Raw genomic sequence first — 14,144 nt, 5'->3', positions numbered from 1 at the left:
ATTCAGGCTTGATGATAGCCTGAAATTTTAGTGCCGCTAACCTAAAAACTGTGCCCCCTAGTGGCCAAGTAAAAACCCTAAAAATATTTTTTAAAATAAACCTCACTCGCGTATAAGTCGAGGGAGGCTTTTTCAGCACAAAAAATGTGCTGAAAAATTCAACTTATATGCGAGTATATACGGCATGTCTTCTCCTTTTATTGCCTTATGTTTCTTTGTATAAATGTTGATATTTATTTTTTTCTCACTCATTATATAGTATTACTTCCGTTATTTATTTTGTAATATTGGATCACACATCCAACACTCTGACATTTAAGTTGTTACACAATTTTGTTATGTTGTTACTCTATATATTTTGTGTACTAACTAATATAGACACCCACACATACATATATGTATGTATTTTCATCTGTACAATTATTTTTATCATTGATATTTGCCTTCTGTTACTTTATTTTCCCAGAGTGTTTCTTTTCCCCCCCTTAGGACCTCCTAGATTCTAGCCCAACAGTAACCACTATACTACACTGGTATGGGAAGGAGCCTTGCTTCAGTGATTTTTATATATCCTTATCTGTGATTACATAGAAATTTAAAGGTAACAAATAGTACTTCAGTTTTTTTCCTAAGAGTGAATCAGCTGCCAGTTTAGCTCTTAAAACTGACAAGATGTTACATATCTTATACCAGTCAGCATCCTTGCTGCTTCGTTTTCTACTAATTAATGTTTTTAATCCATCTTCAGAATGCAGTACAGTAATCTAGCAGGATGTGATCAGAATATACATAGCCATTTATCATCACCATAGATGTGGCACTGAACATTTTCCAAGGATAGTTTATTTTTTAAAAAATGAACATTAGTTTTATGAAACAGCGGAATATGAGTGGGTGCCAATAAGACAGCAAGTAAATTGGACAGTTTCAAAATTGTAATTCACTTTTTTCAAGTGATTATTCCTAAAGTTGCCAACTTTAGCATGGGAAATTCTAGAAATTTGGGAATGGTACCAGTGGAGGGGAAATTGGGGAGTGCAGGTTTCACTTAACATCTATTATATACCAGATCTGCACTCTGAAGCTGCCATTTTCTCCAAGGGAACTGATCTCTGTATTCATTCATTCATTCATTCATTCATTCATTCATTCATTCATTCATTCATTTATTTATAATTGGTCTTGTATACCGCCCTTCCCCCGAAGGGCTCTGGGCGGTGAACAACATAATAAAAACAATAATTACAATAAACCCCCATTAAAACAGATTAATAACAATGCATTGCAGTGGCGTCCAACATAAACACAGACTTCATAAATCCACCCTGGAAAAACAAAACAGAGAAGTGAAGAACCCAGGAAGTAAAGGGGAAAGGGAGAAAGGAAGGGGTGGGGTGCACCTCAGCGGCCGGCCTCCCCAAACGCCCGTTGGAACAATTCGGTCTTACAGGCCTTGCGGAACTCTCCAAGGTCCCGCAGGGCCTGAATAGCTAGTGGTAAGGTGTTCCACCAGGCAGGGGCCAGGGCTGTAAAAGCCGTGGCCTGGGTAGAGGCCAGCTGCATCATTGAGGGGCTAGGGACCACCAGCAAATTGGCCTCTAACGAACGTAGAGGCTGTGTAGGGACGTATGGGGTAAGACGGTCCTGAAGGTACGAAGGTCCCAGGCCGCGTAAGGCCTTAAAGGTAAGCACCTATACCTTATGAATGATTCGGAACTCAACTGGAAGCCAATGCAGGCGACGCAGCACAGGTTGGATGTGTTCTCTGAAGGCACCACCGGCGAGAACACGTGCCGCCGCATGCTGGACCAGCTTCAGCTTCCGAAGCAGACGTAAGGGGAGGCCCGCATAGAGCGAGTTACAATAGTCTAACCTAGAGGTGACCGTTGCATGGATCACAGTGGCAAGATCCGCCTGGGAGAGGAAAGGGGCCAGCCGCCGGGCCTGTCGAAGGTGACAAAACGCAACCCGGGTTGTATGGGCCACCTGGGTCTCCATTGAAAGAGACGAATCCAGGTGGACCCCCAGGCTACGCACGGAGGAGGCCGTTGCCAATGTAGCCCCTCCCACTCCGGCGACTGAAAATCCCCCACCTCCGCCCCGCGGCCCAGCCAAAGGACCTCCATCTTCGATGGATTCAGTTTTAACCTGCTCTGTTGCAACCAACCAGCAACCGCCTCCAAACAGTGCTGTAGAGCTGCAGGGGCGACGACTGCCCCTCCCCTCCATCAACAGAATGAGCTGAGTGTCATCAGCGTACTGGTGACAGATCAGCCCAAAGTTCCGCACCAACTGAGCAAGGGGTCGCATGTAGATGTTAAACAACAGCGGGAATAACAGCGCTCCCTGGGGCACCCCGCAATGAAGCGGGCACCTCTGGGAGGCTTGCTCCCCACCCCACACTTGCTGATTCCGGTCCCAGAGAAATGAGACAATCCACTGAAGGACAGTGCCTCGCACCCTGGAAGCAGCCAGGCGGTGGGCCAAAAGGTCGTGATCGACCATATCAAACGCTGCGGTAAGATCCAATAATACCAGCAGCGCCGATCCGCCTCGGTCAAGTTGTATGCGGAGCGTGTCTGTGACAGCGACGAGGACAGTCTCCGTCCCATGCCCAGCACGGAAGCCGGACTGGAAGGGATCAAAAGCCCGTGTGTCCTCCAGAAAGCCCTGAAGCTGCTCCAACACCACTCTCTCAATTACCTTCCCCAGAAACGAAAGATTCGAAACGGGTCGGTAATTGGCCAGATCTCCTGGATCTAACGATGGTCTTTTCAAGAGTGGGCGGACCACTGCCTCCTTCAACCCACCCGGAAAGACTCCTTGCTCAAGGGAGCCATTGATGATCTTCAACAGGTGGGGTCGTAACTCCCCCTGGCAAGCCTTAATAAGCCAGGAGGGGCACGGATCCAGAGGACAGGTAGTAGGTCTAACAGCAGCCAGGACCCTGTCAACATGGGCTTCAGAGAGCAGGGAAAACTGGGCCAAACAAGGGCCAGAAGATGGCAAGGGAGCCTCTAGTTCGCTAATTGTAGTCAACGTGGCAGGAAGGTCCTGGCGGAGCGACGCGACTTTATCTGCAAAGAAGCTCATAAATGCCTCACAGCCAATCTCCAATTGGGAATTTGTAGAACCTCTAGATAGTGAGGTCAAAGACTGAACCAAACGAAACAATTGGGCTGGGCGAGAGCTAGCAGATGCGAGAGAGGAGGAGAAGAAAACTCTCTTCGCCTCCTTCGTCGCCATCTCATAGGCCTTCATAAACGTCCTATAAGATGTTCGCGCAGCTTCGTCACGAGATTTCTTCCACACTCGCTCCAGCCGTCTGAGCTCCCGTTTCATATGGCGTAGCTCCTCGGTATACCACGGAGCTAGCCGAGAGCGGGGGCGCAGAGGGCGCCGGGGGGCAACAGCTTCAATGGCATCGGAAAGCCGGGCATTCCAGTCTTCCACTTGTCCATCGAGCGTGCCGGCAGGCTCAGGGTCCCGCAGAGCATTCAGGAAACCAAGTGGATCCATAAGTCTCCACGGGCGGACATAAATCAGTCCGTCGCCTAGACAGGGGAGGCACGGCAAGTCCATCCGGACCTTTAGGGTATAATGGTCGGACCATGGCACTCTGTCGGTAGAGGATATGACCATGTTAATTCCCGACCCGAAGACCAGGTCCAACGTGTGACCAGCCTCGTGAGTGGGGCCAGAATTTATTAAGGAGAGGCCCAGCGTCGCCCTGGATGACACTAGGTCCGCAGCCACCGTACGTGAGGCGGTGTCGACATGGACCTTGAAGTTCCCCAAGACAATGAGTCTGGGGAACCTCAGCGCCCAGTCAGCCACCACCTCCAGTAGCCGCAGCAGACCGTCCCTCGGTGAGCTAGGCGACTGGTACACCAAGAGGACAGCCAACCTCTCCAAAGCCAACCACTCTAGGCTGACACACTCCATACCTGTGATCTCCGGAACCAGGATAGCCCTAGAGGGAATGGAATCATGGATGAACATCGCCACGCCGCCCCCCCAGCCCCGTGTTCATGACTGGTGGAAGCACCCGAAACCTGGTGGTGAGACCTCACGTAAGGCGACCGTTTCGCCTTCACACACCCAGGTTTCAGTGATACAAGCCAGGTCCATTCGCTGACTTCCTAGGAAGTCGCGAAGCACTGCAGTTTTGTTGTTAATGGACCTGGCATTGATCAACACCAGAGATGAAGCGGAGTAACCCTGAGCCCGACCACCTTCGTGTCTTGGGTTAGGTCGGAGGTCAGAAGACGTACCAGCATACCCATATCTTGTCTGTCTTCTCACATAAGGCCACCGCCTACCGTTGTACTTACCCCGTGCCATTAAAACTGGGATCCCCAGCCCCAATGGCGCCCCCATATCTCCACTCTCTCTGTTTATCTAATAGCCTACTAGTAATACTAAATCTTTATAGGTGAGTCCAGTCTTGCTACCAACAACATCAATCAACTAATACAATAAAAGCTGGACATTCCACCTAGTCAAACTAACTAACCTAACCACTAATTCCACCAATACTAAACAGCTAACCCAGCACTATCTTGCTAGTTACAATATAACAAAGGTTGGATGGAAGAGCAAAGTCTACCGTTCCCTTAGACAGAGCAGCCCAATACTCTCACTAGCGGGCTGTCGTGGATGTAATGAAACGCAGGTACCTGCCTCCAGCCTCTAAATGAACAGAAGGATCGCAGGATGTAACCAAGACTGGAGCCAGCAGAGGGCGCCAATAGATGGCAATGGGAAACTCTGATACCAGGTCCCTGCGCCCTCTGGTGGACAAAAGTGGCAGAACACGGGGCTCCCACCACCCGATAAGCCACTTGCAAAAATCCAGTCTTGTAGGGCCGATAAAACGGCTCCAAGCGAGGTGAAGCAGCAGCTGAGGGTCTCTGAGGGTCTCTGCCACCGATTACCCCAGTCAAGGTTGAAAGTATGAAGTTGTTCCCCCCGCCGCTCTTCAGAGCCATGGCCCACACGGCCCTCTCACCGCCGGCACGTCGAGCCTCAGAAGAGCCGCTGATGTGCTCGCTGCTCCAGCCTAATCTCCCCACTACGCTTTGCTCTGGTCTGGACCTCCCACCGCATTCCAAGGCCACGGACCGCTCTGTCCTCACACTACCGGCTCGCCGAGGCCCGAAAGAGCAGCAGAAATCCCAGGCTGCAAACACCGCTGAAGCTGTGGTCTCAATCTCCAAGAAGGACTCCCCATCGTCGTCACCGCCCCTGCTGTAAATTTTTGAGGCGCCTCGCCGAAGGTCCCGCCAGAAGCCGCCGGAGTCCCACCGGGGGTTGCAGGGGGAGGACTGCTGCCGTCCTCCACCCCAATTCCAAAAACCCCAGTTCGTCAGTGTGAGATACTCCAGGGCAATAGGAGGAACCCAGTTGGATCTCGAGGCCACATGGAAGACAATCCAACCAGGAGGTGAGAGACACGGAACACCAGGCGCTGGGAAGCACAGGGAAGTCAGGTATCGCATGCCACAGTCCTTACTCCGTTGTTTCACTTGATTCACTCGGTTCACTCGCTTTAATGTTGTTATTTCGCTCATTCCAATGTCGTTCAGTAAATAAGCTCCACAGTCATGTAGTTTGTAGAACATTGGTAATTCTGAGAGAACTCCAGACTCCACCTGGAGGTTAGCAACCTTATTTGTTGGGCATGTATTAGGGCTGTGTGTCCAGATAAAACTGAATCAAAAATACATTTTGGCATTTTTGAGGGGTGGGGTTATTTTAGGGTGAAAAATGGCAGTAATTTAAAGGAGCTGATTTTTTCTCAAATTTTTCAGGACATTTTGGCCTTGCCGCCATTAAAAAAAACGGAGGAGCCTCTCTCTCCCTTACTTACCTGCTGAATGCCTTTAAAGCCCTTATTTGTTTGTTTGTTTGTTTGTTTATGCTTTTATACCGCCCCATCCCCGAAGGGCTCTGGGCGGTGTACAGCATGTAAAAAGACAGTATAAAACAGGTTAAACATTTAAAAGCAGCGATAAACCCAGAAATTTGGTTTGCACAATCCCAATGGATTGAGATATAATTAATAAATAGTTAATTGGCGCCCAGTGTTCCACATTTAAAATTCCCTCTCCCCTGGGAAGAGAGGCATGGCGAGTCTCATTCGATGGGCCAGACCCAGCATTCAGCTCTCTGGCTTGCATTCCAGCTCTGTGGTTTGACTTTTTTCAACTTTTTCTAGAATTTCCAGGTCTTTAAAACCCAAATGCAAAAGTTACCAAAAAAAATGGTAAAAAATGACAGTCCCAATCACAACTAGCAATGTCCCAAACATCTCAGAAGAACTGTTTTGATATTTGACAGCAGTGGCCAGAGTAGTACTTGCGACAAAATGGAAGGCAGAAGAATGCCCTAACTAAGGTAACTGGAAAAATAACCAGTACAATATGTGACAATGGCAAAACTAACCAACTTTGTGAATAAGAGACCAATCAAAGAATTCTAAGATAAATGGAAAATGTATTATTCGTATTATTCCCAAAAATAAGAACACAGGTGAAAAGTGAATATGATGGATGTTAATTATTAACAATCCTTAGAACATAGAATATATCATACTGAAACTGAGTTAAAGGGGGAAAGAGGAAAGGATAAATTAAGAAATTGTTACAATTTGATAACATGAGTTATATTTTGCGAGAAAAATTCTAGAAAATTATAACAGTAATCAACTATTAATGTATTTCTCAACTAAAATGGCCAGTACTGGAAACTGACATAAGAGTTTTATATAATACTAGTGGGCCCAGCCATGCATTGCTGTGGCTGAGTCTGGTGAAGTGGAAAAGAAAGAAAAGGGGAAGCGAACGGTTAGAACATGTGGCATTGCACAATGCTTGCAAGGGAGGGGCAAGGGGCCCCTCACTCCCCTCCCTCTCTCCCGTTCCCTTGCATGGCAACCCAGCCGGTCCCTCCCTAACTTTCCCCTTCCTCTGCTAGGGTGGGTGGGCCATGTGCAGGTGGCTGGTCCTGTCCCTTTCACTCCCTTCCCTTGCAGGCGAATTATCTAGCGTAAAACACGCTGGGAGGCATGAGCGACATTGTGTTCAAATTTCAGAGCGTTTGGTCCAGCAAACCCCCAGACCCTCCCTCACCTTCCCCTTCCTCCGCTAAGGTGGGTGGGCCATGTTAGATGGCCCGCCCCATCCCTTTCACTCCATAAGGCAGTGGTTTTCAAGGAAGGCATGGTTGTTTCTCTTGTATCAGAGGGTGTTGCTTTGATGGCCAGCAGATGGCGCTGTTGCGGAACAGAATTGTGGTTCCAACTGTCACAGTTGTGACATATACACAATAGGAGGTGTGGAAACAGTATGGAAACCTGGCCGCACGCGAATGCGACGTTGTGTGAAAATTTCAAAGCAATCGGTCCAGTAGTTTGGGAGATCACCTGTCAGCAGAAAAAAGCACTGATAGATTTATATATATATAGATTATAGATATAACTTTGTTGCCTCTCTTAGTATTTAGAATTGTAACTGATAGGATCTGTTTTTGTTTTTATCTTTTTTCTATTATGTTAACTTTTATTAATGGAAAATTTAAAAATAATTTTAAAAAATCACAACTAGCAAAGAGTTGTTCCTGTATGTAGATCAGAGTTGCCAGCTCTAGCTTAGGAAATTCTGGGTATATGGGGGTGGAGTTTGTGGAAGGGCAGGGTTTGAAGGGGGGAAGGACTTCAGTAGGGTATAATGCTATAGAATCTACTTCGTAATGTTGTCATTTTCTTCAGGAAAACTGATTGCTGTAGTCTGGAGATCCATTGTAATTCTGGGAACTCTCCAGGGACCACTTGGAGACTGGCAAACCTAGCGATACACTTTGCCATCATTTTGCGAAAGACAACATAGTATGAAGTGTTCTGGATCTGATGCGCATCTGAATGGAAATAAAGTAGTGTAAGAACTTCTGCAGGTTGGGTAGGTCCCATGGCCCCTTTGCACTAATGAAGGTGCTTTCCTCAGTGCAAGAACTGACACTCAAGGAAACACGCCTTTTGCTGGAGGGAAACTAGTGGAACAGATCTATCGAAACCACTGCATTGCCATCAGCGAACGTTAAGCTCTGTTGAACCCATTGCATGGGCAATTACAGTATATCACACACAGATCTGTAGGTGAGTTCAAATTAGAATATCAGTAGTCTTCAGTGCTATCTTTTTTCTCTTAATCAGGAAGACAAGAGCATACTGTTGTACGTTGGCTTGGATCCTGTGCAGCACAAGTAAAGTTGTGCTACATAAATAGCAATTTCTCCTCTTTTCTTCTCCAGTCTTCTATGCCTCCCAGAGTTGCATTGCCATGTGTCACTGACACCCTGGAATGTTTTGAGGGTCAGAATACAAGTGAGAGGGGTTAACTGGCAAAAAGTGCTCTCTTTCCCTTCCACGAGCGGAAAGCGGAATTAGGTCCAATCTGTTATCTTTAAGATTTTACAAATATTTCTGATAAAATGTAATTTCCATGTAAAGTTTTGAATCTGAATGTCACATTTAAATAACCTTCAATAGGCATTTTTGAAATTTTTTGTAGCTAATCAGTTTTTTCACTGCAAATACTTGTAGCTATGAAGAAAGCCATTGTGAATATTTATACAGCACAGAACATTAGTTTTGTCCATTAATTATATCAATAGAATACCATCTATTTAGGAAATTGAAAACCTCCCTCCGACCCAAATGTAAACATTGGAGTCTTCCTGCATTAAACGTGACAAATGAAAATATTAATTTCTAATTCTAATTTTTTAAAAGTATATTCACAAGTGTATATAAGCATATTCATAAGTGGGCATGGGATTTTAGCACACACATAGGCTTGGGTCATATGAATTAAGACAACTGTTTGCTGATGCACTTTTCCTTTCATGGCGGCATTATGACGGGATAATCTATACCTGTGAAACTTCTGTCATCCTTAAAAGCTTTACAAACATCAAAATCTCTGCTATTCTGCTTGTAGATTGCTTCCTCGGTTAAGGACTCCCAGTGTATTTGTTCATTCTCTGGAACTGTCAGAAAACTAAATGGCTTTCTTGGATTTGTCTGACTCACATCTGTGTGGGTCTCTGTCTGCTATTCAGGATCTTGACAAGCATCAGGTTACCATTCCTAAGGTTTTGGGATGGGGAAAAAACACATTGAACATAAGCTGAAATGAAGCAATTTCTTCATTTCTCATAAGCCTTGACTTTCTATTTGACCTTTTCTCTTTTTTTCAGGAAAGACCACTCAGAAGAAACATTTCTCATACAGAAAGCACAGGGACAATCAATCAACCAATCCTTTCTGTAGCCCAAAATAGACTTGAGGTTCTTTTCATAACTTTCCAAAGAATATGCCTTTGTCTCTTGAATAATTCTCACACCAGAGGACAGGTTTACAAAACAGTTGTGCTTTGCCATGATTATCCTCAATAGACATAGCTGCTCATTTAACCATTTAGTACGAGAAATTATTTAAAATTCCAACATGGGCATATGGTTCTTACTGATTACAAATAGTAATGCTTGTAATATAAATTTCTTTCTGTTCTATTTTGTTTTACTGTTTACTAACCTTGTTATTTATTACTATTATTATTCCCTTCCTGATAAAACTAGTTTTGACCTTGGATAAAACTACATGGTTAGTTAACTTTATTTCTAATATTTTTATTTTAATTAAAAGGGAAGTTATATGTATCATCCAATGATGTCTATTGCAAATTTTTGTCCCTGATGTTTTGTTCTCTGGCATATTTCCTCTGTGGTTCTGTGTCTTCATAAGGCTGTATTTTCATACACCCCAAAAAGGACTGTGTATGGGAATTAAAATGATAGCAGTCTTGTTTGTGTTCTGTTGAGTAGAGATTTATAGCTGCTGCTGAAAACAAGAGCCCTGAGTCTAGTTTCTCCCTTTTCTAGATCATCTACTTCAACTTGTCCTGTATTTTGACATCTTTCCAATGTACCTTTCCCCATTCCCAGTCAACATAACTGGCTGCAAGGCACAAGGAAGAGCATAGTGTCATGACACCAGGATTTCATTTATATGGACCTAGATTTTCCAGAGGAGGAATGATATGGCTGCCATTTTCAGCTGTGTCCTGTGTTTGTTGTAAAGCGTACAATAATGTGGCCAAATCCTGGATCTCCATACTTCCATGCAATTGAAGTTGAAGGGGTTTCCCTGCTATGTCCAATACATATGTGTTTCTACTTCTGAGTCTTCGAAAGTTAACATTTAAATGACTGGCAAATGATAGTGGTGACATCTAACTGATTGCCCCCCTGTGAATGAAAATGTGTTGGAAGAAACTTGGACTGCAGGAAATTGCAAGTTCACTGAGATTAATTCAGTTCCGTTTTTTCTTACAACTGGAGAAGGTGGCAGGATTTGGCCTTAAGTTTCATCACTGTGATAATGTTGGAGATATTGCTTTACCTTATCAGCAAGCGGAAGTAGGAACATATTTAGATTTCCCCAGTGGCTATATCAGATTTTTAGGTGTCTTCCTGTTTTCCAAGCCCCACAAGTAAATGCTGTTTAAAGTACTTATAGTTACAGAGATAAGATTAATTTTACTGAATGTAAGATTTTACTAAAAGTAAATTTTCATTTAACATGGTCTTTCAAAACCCAGAAGGGAAAACTCAGTACTTAATTTTCCCTGAGGGAAAACCTCCTTCTCAAATTAAGATTTTTAAAAAATCATATAAAAATAGTATAAGAGGGAGCTACTCACTGTGTAAGCTCATGCTCCCACATCCACATTTACTGAGGTACCATGAATATTGAGGTTTAAGTGCTGTCATATATTTGTCATCTCACTGAAAAAAATGTCCCCCTTGAGACTGTTTGACTTCAAGGTTATTTCCCTTCTTGAAGGTCAACTGAGTGTAAAGCCAGTTAAAAAAAGTCTAAAAGGATTTTTTTAGGAGATAACTGGTTTTAGGGGACAACTGGTAAGCACAGGAATATCTAGTCACCTTCCCACCCACTAATATTGTTTCTTGAAAATTCATCTTCTCATTAGCATTACAAGTCAAGCTCAGAATTGGAGATTCCATATAATGTGTAGTTCTGCTTTTAATCTGTTCCGTGATTCTCCAAGCAACTTCAAAAACTTTTAAATGGATTTGAGCTCTACAGGAGGCTCAGATGCATCCACTGTTCTAGCAATTCTGGATAGCAATACTTACTACTTGACCCCAGAGCCTGTGACAGGAAGGAGATTCTGTTTCCATCCCCCATAACTATCCCCACTTGCATTCTTATCTATGCTACTAAAAGAAGTAACTGGGAAATTATTTATGATCAATTTCATCCAGTCTGCAAAGCAGGGGTTCTCTTAGTCATGGTGTATCTGGGGCAGCTGCCTTAGGTACTGGGGTGGGTAAGCCCCTGACTACCCATGGCCCTGCCCCCTCACAGGGGTGGAAAGGAATAGCTTGTCCACCAGATGCCTGCTAAACCTCTCCAGAGCTTGAGCTGCAAATGCTAGTTTAGCTGCTGCCTGTCTCCTTCTGTATTTGGACAGTGGCTGGCCACCATGCACATATCCACCCCCTCTGGAGCTGTGGCAGCAGCTGGCTACCTCAGCTGCTGCCTGTCCTGTTTGGGGCTCAGACGGTGGTTGCCTGCCATGCGCACGTATGCCATTCCCCTTCAGGGGTTCAGGCAGTAGCCAACTCATGCTCCTGCTTTGCTTGAGTCTGCGACGGCTGAGGCCCGTGGGAATAGGATTGCCAGGTTCCCCCCACCCCCACCCACCAGCAGGGTATCCAGGCAGGGTTGGTAGATTCGTGTTGGGACACTCCTAGAAATTTGGGGATTGGGCTTGAGGAGGGCAGGGACATTATTGGGGTACAATGGCATAGAGTCCACATTCCAAAGCATCTCTTTTCCAGGGGAAAGTGATCTTTGTTGTCTGGATATAAACTGTAGCTCTGGGGGCACCTCGGATTCCACCTGGAGGCTGGAATTCTTAGGTGAGAAGCTGACAGTGATTTTTGGAAGCCCATCTTGAACTTTTGCCTGGGCCCCCAGAATCACTGTCACACCCTCCCAGATCCTGACCTTTTAATCCTTATGACTGTTTTATTCCTCAGTTATATTGTGGAAATAGTTTTTGTATATGCCACCAACTAATTCAATACCTGCAGAAATTCTTGGGCCTTCACTTTCTTAGCTTAGACATTTACAGCCCCATCCAAAAGGTGGGAGCATTCTGCCCTTGGGAATGGTGCAGGGCTACACCAGCTAATTTACCCTCCCCAAGGCATTTGCCCCAGACCATTGGATGAGGCTGTAAGAAACTCACTGCGTTGAATTTCACCTAGAAAACTAATTTCTTGTTGTGTTGTGTTGTGTTTGTATGGACCTCATCATGTTTCAATTGGCTGTTTTTGCCATATTTTTCACTGATAGATTTCCCTTTCCCAAGATACTTACATCTGTGGCCCGCATAGCTAATCATTAGTTCAGTTATCCCTGTACATTGATGAAGATTTTCCTCTTTCATCCACTGCCATAGGAAGGAAAATGGCACCCAGGGCAAAATGGAGGCCGTGCACTCCCCCACACCCCTGCCCTCCCCAAACACGATCCACTTACCTTTTTCAAGCTAAAAGAGCAGCCTGCTTCAGTCTGTGGGGGCTGCTGCAGGTCGTGGAGGCAGCCTGAGGGGAGGGGGGAGCAACTCTCTTCCCCCACCGCACCTGCGCTCGGGGCGTTTGTCCCCCCTCCCCGTGGTAGCTCTGCCTATGCTTTCATCCTGCCCAGTCTTGTTCCTACCTAACCTCCTACTCAAACAAAGCTCTGACTGTATTTTGTTTAAATTCCATCCTGCAATTTTTTCTGTAGGGCTAATTTCTAGAAGTCCCCACAAGCCATTATGTTGTGTGTCTAGCTCTGACATGTCATAGTCCTGCCTGAAGTTGGGGGAAGATGAGTCTTATGTTATGTTCTAGGAGCTACTCTGTGGCTGTTTTCAAACTTAATGTTTTGTACGTTCTATCTTGTTTGAACAGGAGGAGCTCTGATTACTCAAGAAAAAAGAGCCATGATTTATGACTAAATCAAGAACAGTCATATACAGACAAGGAACTGCTAGACAAAGGATAATGCTGAAGATCCAACCAGTATGGAGAAATTGATTGATTAATGAAAGGCACTTGGTCCAGTGTGGAAGAGAATGTTGTAAAGAAGATCAAGGAGCTTGGTATATTGTATTAAATGCACTTCTGCTGAACACAGTAACATCTATCTCTCTTTTCTCTTTCCCATCTTTTCTTTTAAAGCAGACACATACCCATATATACACATTCCCCTTTCTTTGTTTGAAAATAGCACAAGCCACAGGCTGGATAGAAAACCTCTTTTCACATGCTGTGGTTGTCTGCTAACATGGAGGAGGGTTGACTTTTATATTATGCTTTTTTCTGTCACAATGAATATCAAAGTGGGCTGCCACTGTTTTCACTTCCTCCACACACAGTAGGTACCTTATGAGGTAGGTGAGGCCGAGAGAGTTCTAAGAGAACTGTGACTAGCCCAAGGTCACCCAGCAGGCTGCATGTGAAGGAGTGGGAAATCTAATCTAGAAAAGGAAGAGAATAAGAGTTTGGATTTATACCCCCCTTCCTATTCCATAAGGAGATTCAAGGCAGCTTACGCTCCTTTCCTTTCTTCACCCCACAACAGACACCTTGTGAGGTAGGTGGGGGGTGAGAGAGTTCTGAATAATGACCAGCCCGAGGTCACCCAGCAGGAATGTAGGAATGGGGAAACAAATCTGGTTCACCAGATAAGAGTCTCATGTGGAGGAATGGGGAATCAAATCTGGTTCTCCAGATTAGAGTCCACCTGCTCTTAACCACTACAGCATGCTGGACTACCTTCTACCTGCAATTTACAGTTGTTATGTTGTCTGAAAGAGGCAATACACTCACTTTGTCCATGGGTAAAGCCTCTGTACACACTAGCTGAAACACTGGTTTTTCAGTGCTCTTGTAAATATATGTACCAAAGCTGAAAATCCTTGTGTACCCTTTCAGACAACATGGTGATGGTCATGTGTCAAAATGGGTTCAGTTGTTGGCCTCCTGGTATGTTACTGTAATTT

The 14,144-nt window shown here is 45.0% G+C and overlaps 1 protein-coding gene across 3 annotated transcripts in view; it reads left to right on the top strand.

Annotated features, from left to right (window-relative positions):
- The window catches only part of HTR7 (5-hydroxytryptamine receptor 7), a 57,605-nt gene extending 43,985 nt beyond the window's left edge, over positions 1 to 13,620 (top strand). For 2 of the 3 annotated variants that reach the window (XM_048507115.1, XM_048507118.1), the window contains exon 3: positions 13,051 to 13,620. In XM_048507115.1, the coding sequence (XP_048363072.1) occupies positions 13,051 to 13,093 (43 nt within the window). In that variant the 3' untranslated portion in view covers positions 13,094 to 13,620. Of the gene's footprint in view, positions 1 to 9,639; positions 9,665 to 13,050 lie in introns of all 3 variants that reach the window. The other variant, XM_048507116.1, reaches the window with a different exon arrangement.
- The last annotated feature ends 524 nt before the right edge of the window (positions 13,621 to 14,144 follow it).

Source organism: Sphaerodactylus townsendi, linkage group LG08 (assembly GCF_021028975.2).
Source record: "Sphaerodactylus townsendi isolate TG3544 linkage group LG08, MPM_Stown_v2.3, whole genome shotgun sequence".
NCBI classification, from domain to species: domain Eukaryota; kingdom Metazoa; phylum Chordata; class Lepidosauria; order Squamata; family Sphaerodactylidae; genus Sphaerodactylus; species Sphaerodactylus townsendi.
Note: the sequence above shows the minus strand (reverse complement) of the source record. Positions and strands in the feature narration are given on the sequence as shown.